The 22,532-nt window shown below is 41.3% G+C and overlaps 1 protein-coding gene across 1 annotated transcript in view; it reads left to right on the top strand.

Annotated features, from left to right (window-relative positions):
* LYPLAL1 (lysophospholipase like 1) overlaps window positions 1–22,532 on the top strand; it is a 51,695-nt gene that overhangs the window by 13,179 nt on the left and 15,984 nt on the right. The window contains exon 3 of the mRNA XM_029593182.1: window positions 19,055–19,224. Within this exon, the coding sequence (XP_029449042.1) occupies window positions 19,055–19,224 (170 nt within the window). The remainder of the gene's footprint in view (window positions 1–19,054; window positions 19,225–22,532) is intronic.

The following is a 22,532-nucleotide window of genomic DNA, read 5'->3' as shown; positions in this document are numbered from 1 at the left end:
GGGACAACAACAAACCGCCTCAGTTACAAAAACATGGGCTTCCTGCCAATGTTCGATATGAGGCGCATTTTCGCGACAGCCATCCTAGCACACACATGTTATAAAATCGGCGTGTCCATGTGCAAGCGCCAGGAACCAGGCGCATATGTATGCACGCATGCCCCTTTTAAAATCTATCCCTTAATGTTTCTATATTTTAAAAGTTTTGTATTCAACTTCCATCTTCTGATGATTGCAAGCAAGATACATGAACCCATCTGCAACACCTTTGGAGCATGATAGATTCTCTTAACTGCTTCAGTCATCAGCTCATCTGCATAGTGTCTCAGATATGAGCATGAGATCTGTTCTAAAAAATGACTTATCCCTTCCCAGAAAAGAAAATGTATTCACTGCTGCCTGGGTGATGTAATCTCCAAATGTCATTTAGCACTAGTAAAGCTATCCGATACTTCAACAATTTTCTTGTACCACAATGTGTAATATTGACATCAATATAAGGATCTATCACTATTAAAATACTCTCCTGAGATGACCTTGATATGTTTACATTTCTGATCATATTAACGATCTTTTAGTTTACTTACTTAGCTTTTCCTATATTCTGCAACCTCCACGATGTATCGTAATACATATTTCGGCCAGAGCGAGAAATCAATAGATAACCGTCCAAGAACCTTTACTTGCCTCCGTTTTGTGTATAATTGCTGAAACTGAAAAAATTAGTTCCTTAATCAATCTGCTAATTCCTCTCTACCTCCCTGAAAGAGAGCTGCTGTGTATTGCTGCTGCTCATTTTTGATTCACTTTGCTGTGCCCTGCAGGTGTTGAGTGAGTTTCTTGCAATAATCCAGCATTTGCCACCATCGAGTTCAGACATGATAGTACTTTAGATCTTTTCACTGGACTGTTAAATCCTGGAACATGAATTATATTGATTTTTCTTTTTTTTTTGTATTGTATAGTCTTGTATAATTGTTAACAAAATCATTAAAGAATGAAATGTGGACCCTTTTTCTGTCTCTGGTTTCTTAATAGTTTCTCCATTTGAAATGTCTGTTGTACTTTTTATTTTCTTTTTATCAGCTCTGTCCCTCCTAGACCCCCCTTAAATCCCCTTATCCACTTGCACACCAGCCCCTACACCTCACAAAGCCATACATATGCTGTTCTCCATTTGCTACCCATTTTTGTCCAAGGACACGATAATGACTTCTGTCCATCCTGCTCTCCTTATCAAGCTATACCCATTTCATTGAAACTATATACAGTTTTTCCAACAGGTTAGCTCGATATATTCCAGATTTATTTTCATATATCCCATACATCTAGATAAAGGGCAATTCCAACAATTATTCATATATTACCTAAGTCAATGGGACTTGGCCATACACAGCTTCCCATCTCTCTATTCAAATATTATGGGTTCAGTCAAACATTCTCAATCCTGTCATACAAGTCCAGGTGATCCGTTTTCAAATTTATTTATTTAAAACAATCTAAATATCACCTTCTTCATCAGATAAACATTGGTACAGTCTTTTGTATATCCAGAAATGCACATTTGTCATGTTCTGTAACCAGTACTCTGTCCCATCAACTGACAGGTATTTCCAATAGTTTCTCTGCCAGGCTAGCAATTCCTTCCTCTTCTATGTGCACTGCTGGCATTTCTTTATGATCTGGGCATCAGTTCCCTTGTCTTGTCAACCAAGGCCTTGTTAATCTCTACCGCTACTTTGAACATTTGCCCAGTCAATTTGTTTTAAATCAAATTGCCACTAGGGCTAAGGGTTAATTCTGTGTGTACTTGATTTGTCTTTGAATCAGTAATTAATTAGCTTCTTTAAATCTGTTGTGTAGCCATATAATCCAACATCCCAGCTCAAGGAAGAAAGAAATTCTCTTCTCACACCACAAATATTGTTCATGGTTTTAGACCACCTTCAGTATTGCCTGTGTTGCAAATCTCAAGAATCTGAGAATTATCTTCTCAGTACAGGTGTTTGGATTCTGTTCTGCAGTTCTGTACTATGGAAAATTATAGCCATGCTTCTTTTTGTCTAACTAAATCTGTGCTTCCTCTCAGATAGATTTGCCACACAATTGTGTGGCCAGGCCTCTATTTGTATACGTGGGGTATTAACTTTGTCATCTGCAGCTCTCTTACTGCAGGTCCCCTCGTTCTCCGATCTAAATTGTCAGGGCCTCCACCATGTGCATTTCCGCTTTCTTTGGCGCTTCAGCACAGTTCAGTTGGCCACGTGTTCCAGACTCACCGCCTTCACCCCCGATTCAGTGCCTCCTGCCGATCCTGACACCACACAGATGCCGACCCTAGCCTCACTGCTATAAGCGCCAATCACGCTTAAGGCGCTTCTCCACAGGCTCAAGGATACCATACCAAACTTTGTAGATCAAATATCAATTTTTTATTGTATATTAATAAGCAATGCAGGTATCCCTGGGAGATACAGCGTAGCAGCATTTCTCTGGCAAGACGCTCATGAGAAGCACTACTCTCTGTCTCTCCTTGTACTTCAGCTAAGTCTTCTTTTATAGATAACATAGTCTTAAGAAAGTAAATCCCTAAATTATATAAACCTATAGGAGTTTCACATAGTTTCTCATGTCAAAAAGAAGATAAATTAGACCTATATTACCCTGATCCCCTTCCCAAATTGGGGCCTACTTGCTTGGTGTTCACATCAATCTTCTGTTAGTCTTTTGTCCTGACATTTTTTCACCCGCTCAGGGAGATATTCATGGCTTAGGCTGTTTCTACAGGTGCTACTGTAGTTGACATTTTAGCTTGAGATTCTGACCTTTTCCTTCTGCTTATTGTGACCCTAAAGCCATCCATAAATTCTCAGGGCCTCCACCATGTGCATTTCTGCTTTCTTTGGCGCTTCAGCACAATTCAGTCGGCCACAGTTTCCGCCTTCACCCGAATCCAGTGCCTCCTGCTCATCCTGACACCACACAGATGCTGACCCTAGCCTCACTGCCATGGCCCTTTCCTTTGTCCATGGCATAGACCGTGCTGCTTTGCACTTCCTGCTGTCCACCTGTGCAGTCTGCTGGTATTCTTAGATCCCCAGGGAGCAGTGGTTGCACCGTTGCTTCACTGGGCCATTTCTATAATTGTCCCCCCCTGGTTCTGGGGTAGTTTTATTTAAGCTCACACAAAGTTATTGGCAAATAATGGAGTTTTATCAGTGGAGTGGAGGGAGCTTTAGGTCATGCAGCCATCCTTCACGACAGATCTCTAGCGCCACTCTTCCATTAGTTTCTTTGTCATGATTTCTTCCAGCGTTTCCTTTTTTTATTTCTTAACTAAATAGTAGCTTACATAGCTACCCCACTGTTAGCAAACAGTAGAACTTGTCAACCAGTTGTTTTGTATTATTTGAAAAAAGAGGTAATCAAAATAACCTAACGTTCAACACAAACTTAAAATCCAAAAACAAAATTATAAACTGTTATCACAGGGTTAGATTGTCTACTGCTTTATCATATATTTAAAAAAAATGTGTTCAATAGAGCATTGATCAGTAACATCTGGTGGTGCTTCATGGCTTTGGATTTATTTTCCAAAGTTTAAATGCCAAAACATTGGTGCACAATATTTAAAAAAATAATATGATTAAAAAAAATGCTGTAAATGCTTATTTCAAGTTGTCCCACGTACTCCGAACAGTTAACCTTTATGATATCCTCCAGTTTGTTCCCTTGATCCATGTGTATTCTTGTATGATTTCTTTTTGAGCTGAATTTATCTTGTTTTATATACATTTTTAGTGCTTTGCAATATGTGGTAGGAAAGCACCTCCAGGATGATTTAGTTCTACTCAGAGGCATAATAAGTATTCATAAACTGTACACGTCGATTTCAAACTTGGGGTGAAGGTTGCCCTGTTGAGAATGACCTGCACCTGAAGAAGAGGCCATTTTCAAGTTGGAAAAATGCCTTAAACCCATGCATGTGCATGGTGTGTTTACCCTTGTTTAGTTGTACTTTTGTTCCCATCTCTCCCGTAGCAATAAAATCAGTTTTTCCTCTCCCATACTCATTATCACAGTAAAGTATAAAAGAAGTTTAAGCACAATGAAAGAAAAAGCTTTGTAAATACCGAGAAACAAACAGGAAGAAGGAATATGAAATTAAACATAGCTGGTCTGATTCGAACGTTTGTCATAGGTCAGGGATGCGCACCACCAGTAAAGGTTGGGATTGACCCAATATGTATACTGACCAGGTAGAAAGACAGAATGAACAACTTTCAGAAGCTGTGGTACTGAATGGCATGTGTATGAATAATTAGAGTGACGTTTGCTAAATAGTGCATTTTGTACTGCATTCTTCTGAATTTTGTTGAGTTGGAATAGCTTGTGGGGAATTTTGTGTAGGGACCCTCTTGGTCCCCACTAGCTAAATTGTCCCTGAGTTAGGATTTAGTATTTGCAGACTATCCCTGCAGGTACCTCCAAAGAGGTTTGTCTGAATTGGTCAGCAGTTTCCCATAAAAGCCAGCTTTGTGCATGGGGTGCTATGGCATTTTTAGTTGGTGTTCAAGGAAGCCTGAGGGGATATCTTTTGTATTTTTTTTTTTTTTAATGTGATCTCCATTGTTTTACTATACCTGATTCAGGAGAAGTGGCATTTTTTGTTGGAGTATTTTTGGAATTGGAGCTCTGAGCTGAAAGAGTAGTGTGGTAGCTGATTCCCTATTTTTGGTCCCACCCCCAGGCTCATCCAAGCGAAGACACTCTGCCCTATCCGGTACCCCCCCCCCCTCCCCCAAGTCTGGAAGGGATTGTCTGGGAGAGTAGAAGAGGAGTTTTGGGAAGAGCTCTTTTGTTGGGGGTTTGTTTTTTCTGAGAGTTTTGTTTTTTGGGGTCCTGTGCTTGCCTGAGGAGGATTTTCTCCCCTGCCTCAGGAGGTCAGGAAGGTGCTATGATTCTTTCCGCCCAGCTAAGAAGGGACAGTAGTGACTTGACAGAGGAAGAAAGTATTTTTGCAGAGAGTTAACACCAGTTCCTGCCGATGAGAAGGATATTTGTGGTTTCTGCTTTGGGAGTATATCCCAGAGGTCCCCCAATAACAGACACAGAGTTGAGATTCTGGCCCCACTGGGTGTCCACTTTCCACCTTCTGGAGAGTCAGATCTTTTCCTAATGCTTGCCATCCTAAAGAACATTGACTCGGCTATTAAAATTGAGAAAGACTTTTTATTTTTGTGAAAGGATTATCTGGAGAATTTTGTTGTGGATTGGGCTGGAAGTATTTTTTTGGTTACATTACACTTATTTTGGAACACCCCACATGAGGTGCTGGGTGCAGAGACTGTGTGAAGAGTTCAGCAAACAGCGAGTACACCTGAGGGGGGGGGGGGGAGGAGAGGAGAGTGAGAGCAGAGACATTTGGTTGTATCCATGCATGGCCCCCGGCACCCCAGTCAAGAGGATCCATGCCCCAGGATTAAGAAAACTGGGATTTTAGCATGTCCTCTGCACTAATTCAGCTCTAACATCGAAGTGACCAGTCTAAAAGCAATGGCTGTATGAGCACAAGAATAATTGTATCCCTTTTAGCATAGTAGGACTAATCGTATTGTCTTGTAATGTTATTCGTTACTAAGTCAACAACAGTATGCTTTTGATTGAGCTGATTTGTATAAATTAATTGTAGGTGAACTTGCTTGACCATCAATGCAAGGCATCGTTGCCTTCACTTTTCAAGGCTTTTCATTCTCCCTTGGGCAGTACTAAATGAAATACTTTGAATCAAGTGATCTACAGTCTTGGCTCCAAGGTGCCAAATTAACGAGAGGGTTTTCTTTGAAATTTTTCTTGCTCAGTTTAGAGTAGAAATATGCCTCATAATGAGCCAAACAGTGTGGGAGCTCAGTGGGTGATCCTCTTGAAATGAGCCTTGCTTATCATATTTCTCTCTTCAGTTATTTTATTTTATTCTGGCCAAAGTAACATGTAACTAAGCAGGCCAGAGTTAATGAAACAATTTTTACTATGCTGTCTAGCCCTTAAATATCTTGGCTTTGATCATTTTCAGAACTGGCTCTTGAGTTTCTTAATCAGCCCAGTTACGAACTTTATCCTGTAATAAATTGTGATTTTTAGTTGGCTTCATTGTTTCATGCATAAGTATTATGGGTATCTGATCTCAAATTTAGGAACTGAGCAAAAACACTAATTGTAAAAGCTCAGTATAATAATTTTACAGGCCACTTAGCCTTTGTCAGGTCTAGTTATCATATTAGGATTAACATGAGAGAGGCTGAAGAAATAATTCAGTTCTCTCTTTTTTTTTTTTTTTTTTTTTTTTAAACACTGTTCATTTAAAACAGTTCATGCTTTTATAACCCTTTGCTAAATGCACTTTGTGTGGCAGACCTGTTGCTTCTCTCTTGCAAATAGATTTGAAAATTCATCAGAAGGTGAATCCATAAAAAGAGATTTATTTGGAGGAAGCATGATATTGCTGATCGAGATTATCTTAGCATTAAAGTTAAGGTGCATTGAGGTCAGGATATGTTTTTCTCGCCCCCTCCCTACCCTATAAAACACAGGTAACCACAGTTTCAAAACAGAAAGACAGGTCAGTGATCTTCCATCCCACGGTCCATTCAATAGGATATTTTTGTAGGGCTCAGTTTATCAAAGGATTCTCATTGGCCAAACTAAGGGAGAATTCGCAAATCTTTTTCTCAATTGATATGTCAGACTGCTAAGTTGCCGCAGTTTTAAAATCTTATATGGAGGTAATTTTAAGAGAAATTACACAAGTAAATGTAACATGCTATTGTAGAAATTTTCAAAAGCTATTTACATGTGTAAAGTGCACTTACAGATGTAAAACCTATGCCCAATTCAATGTCTTATATTGAGCAATTTTCTTAAGCCCATTTACATGTGTAAAGCCCAATATTAAGTGTGCACATATTTTTTTAAAATCAGGCCCTGTTTTTGTTTAGAATATGAGAACAAAATTGAACCACCAAGCTTGGTCACCCGAACTAGGAATAAATTGTTGCATACCAGTAGCAGCACTGTTAGGAAAGTAGTGCAGGAAAACTATAATATGTTATCAGACATGCACAGTCTATTATGTTATCAGACATGCAGCAGGCTGTTCCTTTATGGTAGACAGTTGCTTGTCTTCAAATTGTATTTTTGTTCTGTTCAGTTAAGCCGTTTTTACGATTTTCTTATTTCTTACAACTGTTTGCAAGACTTCCCAGACCTGGAAAGCTTCTTTCATGCTAGCTATGGTCCTAGACTTCTAGTCCAATCTCATCTTTACCGATTTCCTTCTAACGCATTCCCATCTTTACCTGCACCTGAAAGATGTCACATCCCTGCCAGCCCTCTTCCAATTGACCATAGTAAATATTATGTACAAAAGCAGTGCATTTTTGTCATCAGATTAAGCAGAAATTATTTTATAAAAGCAAAACAAGAATCTTGCACTCCAGTCCTGCTAGATATCAGCAAGGTATTCTTGTTGCCATTTTAGTCCGCTTGTGTATGTAGAAACAAAGATGGATAAAGCAGCTGTAGGTGAGACCCTTTTTACAGGACTAACCTAATTCATTTATGAGTAGGCTTTCAAGAGCCAAGCTCCCTTGAGGTCAGTGAGGAGCTGAGCTCACACATTTCCCATACATAAATCATTTCTCTACTATTAATCTAGGTCCACATTTCTGCTTTATTTAAAGCAGGAAAACGTCTGATCTGTATGCTTGTAGGTATGTTGGAGGTTCCTTGCTCAACAGATTGTGCAGCAGGTTATCTTCATGAATTTTACTAAACCGGCTAACAGAGGAATTTACCTCAGAAGTGAGGAGACGTGTAAAGCAGGGCAAATACAAACCTAGATGAATGACTGAAACAGATATATGGAAATCAAGGTTAACACAAACAAAAAAATATATATAAAGCGTTACCTTTTCATTGGACTAAGTTAATACATTGCTTGGCTTAGCTTGCAGGAGCTAATATCGTCTTACTCGGCTCAGAATTGAATGAGCAAACAATGACATTTCTACCAGAAAATATACATGAATCGTAAAAGGCATTCCAATGATAATCTGAAGGGGTCTGACGAGTGATCAGAAGGTGACAGGCAGTAATAGGCCTAATCGCCTAACAGACATTGGTATCTCAGGATCTGCCCATAGTTGGTTCAAATCTTTCCTCCACAATAGATCCTTCAAAGTTAAAATCAACAACAAAGAATCGCTATTAACAAAATCCAATTTAGGAGTTCCACAAGGATCTTCCCTTTCCCCAACCCTTTTTAATATTTACCTCCTACCCCTTTGCCAATTGCTATCTGACCTTAATTTAATTCATTATATGTATGCAGACGATGTACAGATTTTTATTCCTATTACAGAATCTATTTCAAAAGCACTTTCCCACTGGAATAACTGCCTTATATCTATCACTAACCTCCTCAATAGATTAAATCTGGTCTTTAACTCTTCAAAGACGGAGCTCCTCCTCACAACACATTCATCACTCATAAGCAGGTGAGAGATCTAGGAGTAATTCTCAATAATAGACTAAACCTTAAGAAAATGGTTAATACTACATCCAAAGACTGTTTTTACAGACTCCAGGTTCTGAAACGACTCAAGCCACTTCTTTTTTTTTCAAAGATTTCAGAACAGTACTCCAGGCGTTGTTATTCTCCAAGATTGACTATTGCAGTGCCCTCCTCCTTGGCCTACCCAAATTGACCATTAAACCGCTTCAGATGATTCAAAATGCTGCAGCGAGATTACTGACCAACACCAGCCGCGGAAATCATATCTCACCCATCCTCAGAAACCTACATTGGCTACCTGTAAATTTCAGAATCCTTTACAAAGCAATTACCCTAATACATAAATCCATCCATCACCAACTCCATCTCAGCCTTGAAATACCCTTCAAACTTCATTCCTCCAATAGGCCAATTAGAGATAATCATAAAGGTACTTTGAATTACCCCCCAACTAAAGCCTCACGCCTTTCCTCGACCAAAGACCGAGCTTTTTCAATAGCAGGTCCATCTATTTGGAACAACATTCCGTCAAGCCTCCGACTAGAACCCTGTCTCATTACATTCAGAAAAAAACTTAAGACGCAGCTATTCCACCAAGCCTTCGAAGATCCTCCAGACAACCCTTAATCTTCTTTTTCCTCTCCTGGACGTAGAAGATTAAAGTCTTACAACCATTCAAACGAAGAACTCTGGCACTTACTGATTAAAGCATCTTTTGCTTTAATCCAAATTCCTTTTGGACTATGCTTCTTTAATTATTTTTTGGCCTTTAACTTCCTTCCAGCTCTTAAGCTTCCCAAGTTTTTTACTCCTTGTTAAATGTAACTTTATCTTATTCTCTTCTCTTGTTAATTACTTTTATTTATTGCTTCTGTTATACCCTTGTTTTTTGTAAACCGATCCGATATGGTTTATTTACTATGAAGGTCGGTATAAAAAAGTGTTAAATAAATAAATAAATAAATAAATAAATAATAGTTTATGGCTCATAATGAATTAAGAATTCTAGGTCTTTGAGTTTTACCTTGTCAGTTCCAAAGTGTCTGATCATTTTAATTTCAAAAGTCTTAACACCTCCTAGATTGTTCAAAATTTTCCTTTAATTGTCCTAAAACGTATGTGTCTGTGTAAAAGAGTGCAGTTGGAGTCTTAGGGAGTCATTTATCAAAATGCGATAAGGCGTTTTCGCATGCGTTAAGCCCTTACCGCATGCGAAAACGTGTTTAACGCATGCGATAGCACCATATCGTATGGTGCGATGCAAATTCAGAAAATAGGAGGAGTTAGGGGCGGAGAGTGGGCTGGGTTAGCCTATCTGCGAAGAGCTATCGCTCAGCTGTAACGCCGATTTTAACAACACCTCTTTTAATTGCGTTAGGCTGTGCGATAGCTGCTGTGACTGTGCGGTAAGGTTTCATTGCCTTTTGCAGTCTCCCATAAGGCCTATTTGAAGTGAATTGAAGGAGAGAGAGAGAGAGACTGGCCATAATGTCATCCCCATAGGTAGGTATTTGTATCCCTATGGTAAGCTCACCTAGTAACTCAAGGTGGGGGTTTAGGTATGAGTGTAGGGGGTTAGGGGCCACTTTGACATTCTATGTGACACATACGAACAGAACAGTGGTCTCTGGTGAAGATTTGATGACCTTTGGAGTGAGGAAACTCACTCCAAGATGAGATTTGTGCAGTGTTCTCTCAACCTAGCTTGATGGACTCTCTACCTGGATAACATCAAGCTAGGTGGAGAGAACATTGCCCAAACCTCATCTTGGAGTGAGTTTCCTCACTCCGAAGGTCATCAAATCTTCACCAGAGACCACTGTTCTGTTCGTATGTGTCACATAGAATGTCAAAGTGGCCCCTAACCCCCTACACTCATACCTAAACCCCACCTCGAGTTACTAGGTGGGCCTACCCTAATGATACAAATACCTACCTATGGGGATGACATTATGGCCAGTCTCTCTCTCTCTCTCTCTCTCTCTCTCTCTCAAAAATGGTCCACCCAGTGGTCATATGCAGGAAATACAACAGGTCTGACACCTATCACAAATTCAGATAATGTTATCACAATGTGCACTAATGTAGCTCTTTGCATAGGTAATTAGCACAAATTGTGATAAACTGAAATTTTTGCATAAACCACGCCCCTTTTGCAATCACATGTGGTACTTACCGCATTTTGATAAATCCAGGCCTTAGTTGGATTTATCAAAATGCGGTATGTGGAGGTGATTTTGTAGGGTGCATACCTTTCAGTGGACCTTTATTTTGATCCAGATTCCCCTCACGAGAAGGTCGTCTCTTCTCCACAAGCTTTAATTGCAGTGCCGCACTCTTACTCAGTGGTGAGTCAGCAGGTTAAACCACTGGATGGATTTCGAAGTAATTAAACTGCTCTAGGAATTACATCGCAACTCAGATGTGTTTCTACAGAAGGGGAAGGCATTCAAAGCCATAGTGAGAAGGGGATGGATAGGCAGTGGAAAGAATTCCATCAGCCTCAAAAGTAAACCCAGTATTGAAGCCCCAGGCTTCCCTCTCCGCAGCCATGGCTGCCAAAGTCGATACCACGTTCCTCGGTGAATCAGGCCCCCACCTAGCAGAGATTTCCTTTGGTGAGAAGTCCAGGCTAAAAATGACATGGCTGGCTGTTTAATGTAGCTGAAAAAGAAGGAAACTATATGGTAACAAAATGATTCAATTTGTATGAAATCTCTCTTTACAAAAATAAAATAAATCGAGCCATTTAACACACTCCAGAAACCTAGTAGTTGTGCTTTTGGTGCTGAGTACAAAAACACCTTGCCAAGAGTTAATATGGAAAAGAAAGTTTGAACGTGATCCTGAAATAATACTTATCCATTATACCATTCTTCTTCATGAAATGCCATCATGTCCAGGGTAACGGGGGGGGGGGGGGGAATTACTTATTTAGCCCCTAACCAGTCAATGTACACGGTCCAGCACCTGCAAGACCAGTGCAACACCTGACCTACATCAGTTTGCACTGATGGCCCTCCTATTTCTGCTCCTGGTGCACGCGCCGCAACATAAAAGGAAAGCCCAAAACACCCAATAGGCTGCAGGAGGCCGCTAAAGTTGGCAGTGGAGGGAGATGTCACACAAGTGTCAGTGTGATCATCATCAAGAACAGGAGTTGCAGGAGGGATGATTAAGAGTGGATGGGGAAAAAGGCAGATGGAGAAAAAAAAGAGAGACTTCTTAGCCTCCAGACAGATGAATCCAAAACAAGTGAGTTATGCACCTCTACCAGCAGATGGAGACTGAGCAAACTGATGTCACAGTACATATACCCCAGCCTGCCAGTATTTTCTGTCCCCAGTAGATGGTGGATGTGCATTTCCCTACTGGGGATTGCTTCAGTTTTAGAGGAGAATTAATTGGAGATTTGAATTGCCCTGCTCTCCTGCGGTGATACCTTATGGTCCCTACCCCAGTTGAGAATTCCTGAGGTGATTTCTGAGGTCCCTAAGATGAGTGTGTTGGTCCAGTAGCTGGGTATAGGCCGGCGTGAACTTAGCTGATTAAGCAACTAAAAGGCAGCGGGTGCAGGAAGCCAAGCACAGCAATGATGGTATATGGCTTCCCCTCCCCCACAGCCGGAGACCATTCTGTAGTCGGCCAGGAAGGCTAAGTTCAGGTATGTTTAAAAAAAAAATAAAGGGGGAACTACGAGGGAGAGAGGAGGCTCCAGGGTACTCCCCTTCCCTTGGAGAGATTCGGAGCTAATTCTGACACCTGGACAGCCCTGTTGAGGAGCCCGCCCTGAACTTCCACGAGGGAGATGTCATCATCCCTGCGACTGCCGGCCTGTTAAATTGATGGATTTTCCTTTCTCCTTTCTCCTCTCTCTTTGTCTCTTCCCTAGCTGATGGGGAAGAAGAGAAAAGCTAAAATTGTTACCTCCTCTCCTATGAGCCAGTAAACCCGAGGCCCGATGGACGCTCACTTGATCAGAGGGAGCGATATGCCAGTCGGTGACTGCATTGTAGGTACATCTAGTGCCTCTTTGAGTCCAGGCACAGGCCCTTCTCCACCACAACCTATTGGAGCTCTGCCGGCTGAGATGTTCCAACCTATAGAGTTGTTGAATCCTTGCCAGAATGAGAATGAATCTTTATCTGAGTCTACTCATTCAATGAAGAACTGTGTGGAACACCAATATAGAACTGTGAGTGAACCCATGTTATCAACTAACGTGGAATTGGTGCAACAGTGATATCACCCTCACAGACTTGTGGAGGATGTTAGCTAAGTTAGATCTAAATGTCTCTCAAATAAATGCACATCTTTCCTCTTTAGTTAATGCTAATAGAGTTTCTATTGAACAACATGATAAGAAAATATCCGACTTAGATGTTTCTGTCTCTACTTTAAACACTAGATTTCAATTATTACAAAATAATGAGAGTATGTATATCAAGGATAATATTTTGCTACATACTGAAATGGAAAATGTGGAAAATCTGATTACATCTAAGAATCTGCGTTTAGTCAATTTTCCACATACTCATCTTCTCTCTCCACATTAAATGTTTAAGACATTTTTACAAGAAATGTCTTATGATGAGGGTGACATCCCTAATATATCTAACATTTTCTATTTTCTTAAACAGAGAGGTAATGTAATTCTAGATCGGAGAGAAAATGAAGAGAGTTTCTAGTCCAGGAATTACTACTTTCCTAGAAGAGTCAATCAATGTGATCTCTAAAAGAGCTACTTTGTTTGTCTCTCTTTGTTCAGAACAGGAAAAAGATTTGGTTTTTCAAAAATTCTTTAAAAGTAAAGATGTGTGGCCAGAGGATTTTTTTATTTCCAGATGTCTCCAGAGTCACTCAGGCTCGTAGGAGACACTTCCTATCATTAAAAAATAGAATCTTAGCTATTGGTGCAACATTTTTTTTTTTTTAATTTCCTTGCAAGTGTTTTGTTTCATACCAGGCTAAGAGATTTATTTTTACCGACCCCTCTCATTTGGAAGCATTTCTAGTAGATAAAATAGACTTGAGGGATGGTCCTTCTTAGCTAAGTTCAGGTTAAAAAGGCCAATAAGTATTCAACCTCCTCTCTGTCTCAATGTGATTGGTTTTTCTTTCTATGGATGTTTTATCTTTCTTTTCTCCCCCAAATTATTGGGCTCAGTAATGCAGGGTTAGTATGTGGTAATGATTTTTACTTTGAATCTGTATTTACTTACTGCATGTACTTTTTTTTCTTGAATTTTGTATATTATACATAATGAAATTTCAAGAAAACATTTAAAAAAAAAAAAAAGAGAAAAACAGTCCCTGGGGCAGATTTCATGTTTGAGCCAAAGAAATCTCATTTTAGTTTCTTTGCATATGTTCCGTATAGCTGAATACGTTAGACCACATTTTGGTGCCATATAAGTAAGAGAAGGCAGTTGAAAATACTAGTAAAAATTCTTCTCACAATTTTTAACGAGGTATTTGTCATAAAAAAAATAGGTGATAATAGAAGACTATTTCCCAACGTTATTAGTGCAAACAATTTTTTTTTTATTTCAGTGACCTCATACCATGCTTCAATAGTGCTATGTTTGCACAATCATTTAGCCATTATGTGCGGGATAGCATATGTTATTTTATGCTGCCACGCTCTGTTTTAATCATTGGTCATTCAAATATTTTTGTTTGCCATTAGTGATAATACACCATATGATATGAATAAAATCAAGTATTGAAATTATTGCATTGTCCTTTCTTTTCCATGACATGATTTAAGTGACGTTCTTTTGTATATCATTGTTATAATTTTGCATTGTTATATACAAAATTTGAACTACTTAGCTTAGTCATGAAGAAACACTTTTTGACCCAGTGCCTTGAGGTTTTTTTGACAAGCTGCCCGACACGGTCCGTGTTTCGGCTGAACACCTTCCTCATGGGACCATCTGTAAAAGAATAATTATTCACATCGTTCATCTATAACATGCAAAAAATCATTATTATGCACCATAGGCTAGGTACGAACGATAGTTTCAGTTCAGCGTCTCAACACCGTCATCTGGTAATGTGTTTCTTCAACCAGAGAGGGGGCGCCTGAGCGCCATTTTTAAAGGGCTCTTGGTCAATGCTTAAGCTCCACGTAATATGATGCTATTGACGTCAGGAAATCCACATATGTAAAGTAATTAATGATCACAAAATAGAGTACCGTTCAATGGCGGCATTTAACCCCTCTGGATGTACACAGTTCAAATGAAAAATCCAACGCTGCTCATGCAGATTTAATAATGTTTGTGGATCTGTTTGTGGTTGTAACTCCCTTGACTGGTTCCTCAGCAGGGGACGGCAGCTCAGTGGGCACCACACAAGCACCTCCTGCTGGTATGGATCCTTCTGCCTTTTCTTGGGTAGAATTTTTTTCAAAGACTGCAATCTTTCCTTCAGGCGCAGTCCTTAGCACTGTCCAATCCTGTCGGTTCAGATCCTCAGGCGGTGGCCTCCCTCTCTTCCGGTACTAAGTTTAAGTGCCGAAATACTCCTCGAGCTGCAGGTGTTCCTGACAGGAATCCAGATGGCACTGATGATGAGGCAGATCCTGACTCCCTGGAGGATGGAGAAATCCCTCTGGGACTGGAACCGTATAGAACTATGTTGCAGTTCTTTCATAGAGATGAATTACCGGCCCTGATTTCCCAGATATTGAAGATGCTGGGAGTCCCTGGGGCAGATTCCATGTCTGAGCCAAAGAGAAATCTCATTTTAGTTTCTTTGCATAAAGCTTGTTTTTTCCCTGTTATGGAGGCCATTCAAGAATTGATTGATCTTGAATGGAATGCCCCGGAGGCAAATTTTAAAGGGAGTTGAACCTTGGTGTTGGATTTCTTGGCGGGTAATGCATTTTGACCACTGCGTAGCCTTTCCTTGCAGTTACTGACTTTGAAAATGGTGTTTCTGGTGGAGATTTGTTCTGCGTGTCAAATTTCTGAACTGCAGGCCTTGTCTTGCTGGGAGCCGTTCCTTTAGATGACTCCAGGGGCGAAACAGCTGCATACCGTTCCTTCCTTTTTGCCTAAAGTAGTCTCAGATTTTCACTTGAATCAGTCCATTTCCTTACCATCCTTGGATAAGGAAAGAGATATGGAGGAATACCACCTGTTGTGTCCCTTAGATGTCATGAGATATCTGGAGGTTTCTAAACTTTTCTGAAAGACGGATTGCCTGTTCGTCCTTCATGATGGAGGAAAACAGGGTGAACCAGTTTCACGGGCTACAATAGCTCACTGGATTAAGGAGGTGGTCACAGCTGCATATGTGGCGGCTGAAAAGCCATTGCCCACTCAAGTTAGGTCTCATTCCTCTAGGGCTCAGGCAGTGGAATGGACAGAGGTTAGATTGTTCTCTCCCGTCGACATTTGCCGAACTGCGACGCGGTCCTCCTTACACTCCTTTTCCAGGTATTATCGTCTGGATGTGCAGGCTTGGGAGGATGCAGCCTTTGCACATGCAGTTTTGTCGGGACCGCGGGCAGCCTCCCTCCCTGTTTGGGAATAGCTTGGGTACATCCCACTGGTTCTGGGTTCATCTGCCTGGACACTAAGAAATGAGAAATTACTACTTTCCTGATAATTTTCTTTTCTTTAGGACAGACAGATAAATCTATCTTCCTGCCCTTGGCTGCTGAATGATTGCGCTATGGTCCTCTTGTATGGCTAAGACTTTCCAGGGATTACTGCTAAGTGTTGATCCAGTCCCTAAACTAGTGTTAATACATTTTTGTCTGAGCTTGTTGCTTGAGTACAGTATTAGTTGTCTGTTTTTAATCGTTTTTTGCTAGTCTGTCCACAGTTGCTTTTGAAGAGAATACTGGCAGGCTGATGTCACTGCAGGAGTATATATACTGTGATGCCAGTTTTCTCCATCTGCTGGTAGAAGTGCATAACCCACTGGTTCTGGATTCATCTGTCTGTCCTAAAGAAAAGGAAATTATCAGGTAAGTAGTAATTTCTCATTAGCCAGGACAGGGCATGTAACTGAGATACAGGGATAGCTGGGAAGGAGTCAGGAAGTTATGGCAGGATCATGGGAATGGTTCTGCAAGGGAAGGCTAGGAAGGGATCTAGGGAGCAATGAGATGGAGAACAATTATATGAAAGATAGAATGAAAAACGGGAGGGGCATGGAAGATGGAAAAACAGCATTCTCCTAGGACAAGCAGGATGGTAGTCCTCACACATGGGTGACATCATCAAATGGAGCCCGGCACAGAAAACTTTTGTCAAAGTTTCTAAAAACTTTGACAGACACACTTGACAAACCCAGCATGCCATCATCCATATGTCCACACAGGGTCACTCTTCAGTCTTTTTTTTTCCGCGATGCTGAAGCCTCGCGACTATGGAGCTCACACTCTTTTTGTGTGGAAAACTATTCTTCTATTCTTCCTGAGTCCTGTTGGGTCCCTCTGCGCTTTTTGGGGTTATTTTTGGGCGCTGTAGTAAGTTTTCCTTGTTTGCGGTAGATTACTGACAGTGTCCCCTCCTGGAGGCCACTGGGCACTGACTGCGCGTTGCATTCTTTTTCCCATAGCATCATCCGGCTTCTGCCGTTGCCCCCAGTGCCCCCGGACTATGTCCATCACAGATCCTAATGAGGTCTGTGTCTTGTGTCTGGGGACATCGCATGATGTCTGTGGCTGTGATCTTTATGCCCAGATGACCCCCAAAGTTTGTGGGGGGGCACCTTGATAAAATGGAGAAATTGTTTGGTGCTAAAAAGTCGGAACCCTTGATATTGGCATCGGGGACTTTGACACCAAAGGGTAAGGAGATCACTATGACCCCGACCCCTTTGGTGTCTTCCTGCTACAGATTGCCAGTTTAGAACTAGGTGCAGGGGACCATTCGATGTCTGTTTCTTCTCATTCCAGTTCTGGATCCTCGCCATCTCCATCAGCTCTGGGAAAAGACCGGCCGAACATTGGGAGAAATTGAGAAAACATCGCCATAGATCCTTGTCGTTGCATGTGTCTGACCACAGGAGGGCACTGGTACTATCCATGCTGCCGCCGAAGTGGTCCCAGACCAAAGAAGCCTTGCCCTCCGTGCAACCAGAGAGACCACGGCGATCCCCACTGAGGCCAGTGGAGGGCACAGATCCCCCCCATGGTTCCGGGGCCGATCGGATTTCGCCGCTGCCTCCTCAATCTCTCCTGTCCTTGTCAGCATTTGAGGAGTTGGAGAGATGTGCAGCTGGCAGTCGGCCGAGCCCTGCAGGACACTGAGCCACCAATTCCACCGGGACCACTGCCGCCACTGGAGCCGACTCCATCGGTGCTTGCACCTGTGTTGGAGTGGCTGGACCTGCTGCTCAGTGTCTTGCTGACATAGCCTGCCCCGATGCCCCGAGTCACCTCGATGATGAAGGGAGCATCGATGCGGCCTCCACCAGTGGCTATCCCGGTGAGTGACTCCTCTTATGGGGATGGACCGTTGGGGTTGATGGTGCCACTATCGCGCAAGGTACCATGACCAGTATTAGTCCTCCCAGGGCCTTCAGGATTGATGCCGTCGGAGCTATCGATTCCCTCGGTGCTCCCAATGCCCACAGAGCCTTTAGTGCCAGTTCACCCTCCAGTTCCAGTGGTGCCTTTGGAGCCCGTACCGGTTCAATTAGTGTCGCCGAGACCATCGGGGTCTCAGCATAAAACTTCACTAGGGGCTTCACTTCAGGTGTCCCCGGGCACAGAGAGTGAGGAGGATGCCCCCTACGATCTTTGGGAGGGCAAGTCATCCCAGTCCTTGATGGAGGACTCTGAGAACTTTGTGCTGGGCTCCATCTCATGATGTCACCCATGTGTGAGGACTAACATCCTGCTGTCCTAGGAGAACACCTATTACATGTAAGTAGCTCTGCTAGCACAGAAGACGGGGCCCAGGAAGTGAGTGGGATGGAAAGTAAAAGAAGAAAAATGAGAAAAAACCAGATCCAGAAGCAAAGGAGGATTGTATGACAGAAGATGAAACATTTTTGGAAATGGTATTATTTTATAAGAACAAATCTGCAGAAACCATGAAGATTAAGGAACATGGCTGGTTTCAGTAACCTGAAGCTGGGCACCTTATTGTTGAAAAAGGATTATAAAGCATAAAATGTACCTGTTAGCTATAAGAATTGGATATTGCTGGTATTGCATCCATGCATGGTTAAATTCACTGGACCAATGATTAGAACCTTGGATGGATTCTGTGCCTTATTAGCTGACTTCCAGTTATATATGATGATACTCAATATTTATTACACAAATGTTATGTTTTATTATCCTTTTGTACCAGTTTTATGTGGGTTGATATTTCCTGTTGGTGGAATCTCATTCATGCTAGAAATTCCCATTGGATTTGACAGTTTTTTGGGTTTGGGGTATTTTTGGGGAGAGGGGAGGGTGGTTAGTTTTAACTGCTCGGTCATAAATTATATTAATGATTTTTTCAGGTCATACACACCTATGATGGGGGCCTTATCCACAGTGTGGTTTGACAGATATAAAATCTCCAATGAATGCCCAGAGCATCTTGAATCCCTTGAATCAATGTCCCAGCATCTCGGAGATTTGATTAATGAAGAAATTAAAGCTGGCATCCCTAAGAATAGGATACTTCTTGGTAAGCCATGTTTTCTAACATACTTTCCAAAGAAAAAGATGGCTTATGAGGTTGGGGTTTTTTGGCTCCATGAGTATGCACGGACTGCACATCCACACATCAACTTTAATTCAGGACTGAATTTGTTTTACATTTTGATAGGAAACCTTTCCACTCAGGTTCAGGATACTGGTGCTGATGTTTGTTAAAAAAAAAAAATGTAAAGGCAGAAAGAAGCAATTGTATTAGGTATTCATTTATTCGTACAGAATATCACTTATCAATTTATTTCAACTCTTGTTTTTTTTTGGGCATCTCATTTGCTGCCCTCACAAGATGATATCTGACAAATAGTGTTTCTTTTTCAGCCCTGTTTCTGCAATAGAGTTGGTGTTCAGATCTTCTCATGGTCAGCTCAGCCATTCATCCTTCTGAGGTAGATGGCATAAGTTACTGGGTAGCAATGCTCACTGTTTTTCTAAAGCACTCTGGATAAAAGCTCCACATGAAGCAATTATCAGACATCTCAGGGCATCTATTAATATACTATTAATATCTTTTTCTGGCCCTAAGAATAGAAGCACTTTAATTGTGTTGTGTGGCGCATGACCATCGATTTAAATGCCTTCGCTCTGAGAAATGAGGGCTTGCGTTAGAACCTAAGAAGCGCCATGCTGGGTCAGAGCTCAGCATCCTATTTTCCAACATTGGCCAATCCAGGTCACAAGTGCCTGGCAGATCCCATAAAGCAGATCTGATTCCGGTTACTCATTCCCAGGACAGCAATAGCTTTCTTTAGTCTTCCTGGCTAATAATCAGGCCGATTCAGTAAATGTCGCAGGAGAGCTGGTGAGCACCCGGTCTCCCGACGCGCGCACAGGCCACTCTCCTGTGCGCGCGATTCAGGAGGGAACAACATGCAAATGAGGGCCCACGGGTCCCTAGTGCCTCCTTTTTGACAGAAGCGGCAGCTGTCAGCGGGTTTGACCCGTGGGCCGCGGGCACATTTTTAAATTTTTTTTTTAAAAATGTTTACTTTTTTTTTTTAATTTTTGAGGCCTCCGACTTAATATCGCTATGATATTAAGTCGGAGGGTGTACAGAAAAGCAGTTTTTACTTTTAATAATTTTGCTGCTTTTCTGTACACTTTCCCGGTGCCGGCCAAAATTTCTGAAAGTAAAAGAGAGAGATCAGATAACCTGGGTCTGTATCGTTATTCTGGATTAATAGTTCCTCATCTTATTTTTCTATTGAAACATATATGTCAGTGTCCCTCCTGTGGAATCAGTATTCATATTTGGTTGCATACAGTGGTAAAAACTTATTATCTCTTATACCCTCACTCCCTGGCAATTTTCAAAAGCCCACCTACACATGTAAATCCTTTTAAAAATTCAGCCCACTTTGTGCACATTTTCAAAAGAGAAAGTATCCATATTCTTTCTCTTTCAAAATTACAAATGCTATCTGGGTTTATTTGAAAATGTTCCCCATTTGTATACAGTAGAACACCATATTCCAAAAGGATTGGGAACATGACTTCTGCATAATGGATATTAATTTATAATGGGGGTTCCCCCAAATGTTTTGGATAAGTCACTTTTCCACGAAATGGAATTCTTTCTTAAGTACTTGAGAATTTTTGGATAATAGATGTTATTCCTGGATAACAAAAACATGAACTGAAGCTCATGATTTTTTTTACCAAATAATGGATGTTTTCAGATATTGGATGATAAAAGTTGATCTACTGTGCTTAAATTTCTTGTACCTACCTTGTATTTGAGGTACATTACCTGGCTAAACTCTTTAGCCCGGATTTTAAAAAGGCTATGCGCGTAAATTTCGAAGTTTACGTGCGTGGCTGGGCCTTGCGCGCATTTTACAATGGTCCCGGCCATGCATGTAAACCCCGTTACTCGCAGAAGTGCCAGGCCTCTCCAAAGGGATCGGGCCGGGACAGCACCATTAGCCACTGTCCCGGGGAAGTGCAAGCCAGCAGCCGGCCAGCATGCTGAGGTTACTTCAACTCCAAAGTTGAAATAAGTAGAAAAACAAAAAAAACCCTAATAGTTAAGTAGGGGTAAGGGAGGAGAGGGGAAAAGGTAGGAACACCCCAGAATTCTGAAGGAACTAAAAAATGAAATTTCAGACCTATTAGTAAAAATTTGTAACTTATCATTAAAATCATCCATTGTATCTGAAGACTGGAGGATAGCAAATGTAACCCCAATATTTAAAAAGGGCTCCAGGGGAGATCCGGGAAACTACAGACTGGTTAGCCTGACTTCAGTGCCAGGAAAAATAGTGGAAAGTGTTCTAAACATCAAAATCACAGAACATATAGAAAGACATGGTTTAATGGAACAAAGTCAGCATGGCTTTACCCAGGGCAAGTCTTGCCTCACAAATCTGCTTCACTTTTTTGAAGGAGTTAATAAACATGTGGATAAAGGTGAACCGGTAGATATAGTATACTTGGATTTTCAGAAGGCTTTTGACAAAGTTCCTCATGAGAGGCTTCTAGGAAAAGTAAAAAGTCATGGGATAGGTGGCGATGTCCTTTCGTGGATTGCAAACTGGCTAAAAGACAGGAAACAGAGAGTAGGATTAAATGGGCAATTTTCTCAGTGGAAGGGAGTGGACAGTGGAGTGCCTCAGGGATCTGTATTGGGACCCTTACTGTTCAATATATTTATAAATGATCTGGAAAGAAATACGACGAGTGAGATAATCAAATTTGCAGATGACACAAAATTGTTCAGAGTAGTTCAATCACAAGCAGATTGTGATAAATTGCAGGAAGACCTTGTGAGGCTGGAAAATTGGGCATCCAAATGGCAGATGAAATTTAATGTGGATAAGTGCAAGGTGATGCATATAGGGAAAAATAACCCTTGCTATAATTACACAATGTTGGGTTCCATATTAGGTGCTACAACCCAAGAAAGAGATCTAGGTGTCATAGTGGATAACACATTGAAATCGTCGGCTCAGTGTGCTGCGGCAGTCAAAAAAGCAAACAGAATGTTGGGAATTATTAGAAAAGGAATGGTGAATAAAACGGAAAATGTCATAATGCCTCTGTATCGCTCCATGGTGAGACCGCACCTTGAATACTGTGTACAATTCTAGTCGCCGCATCTCAAAAAAGATATAATTGCGATGGAGAAGGTACAGAGAAGGGCTACCAAAATGATAAGGGGAATGGAACAACTCCCCTATGAGGAAAGACTAAAGAGGTTAGGACTTTTCAGCTTGGAGAAGAGACGACTGAGGGGGGATATGATAGAGGTGTTTAAAATCATGAGAGGTCTAGAACGGGTAG

This window comes from Rhinatrema bivittatum, chromosome 3 (assembly GCF_901001135.1).
Source record: "Rhinatrema bivittatum chromosome 3, aRhiBiv1.1, whole genome shotgun sequence".
Lineage (NCBI taxonomy): Eukaryota > Metazoa > Chordata > Amphibia > Gymnophiona > Rhinatrematidae > Rhinatrema > Rhinatrema bivittatum.
Note: the sequence above shows the minus strand (reverse complement) of the source record. Positions and strands in the feature narration are given on the sequence as shown.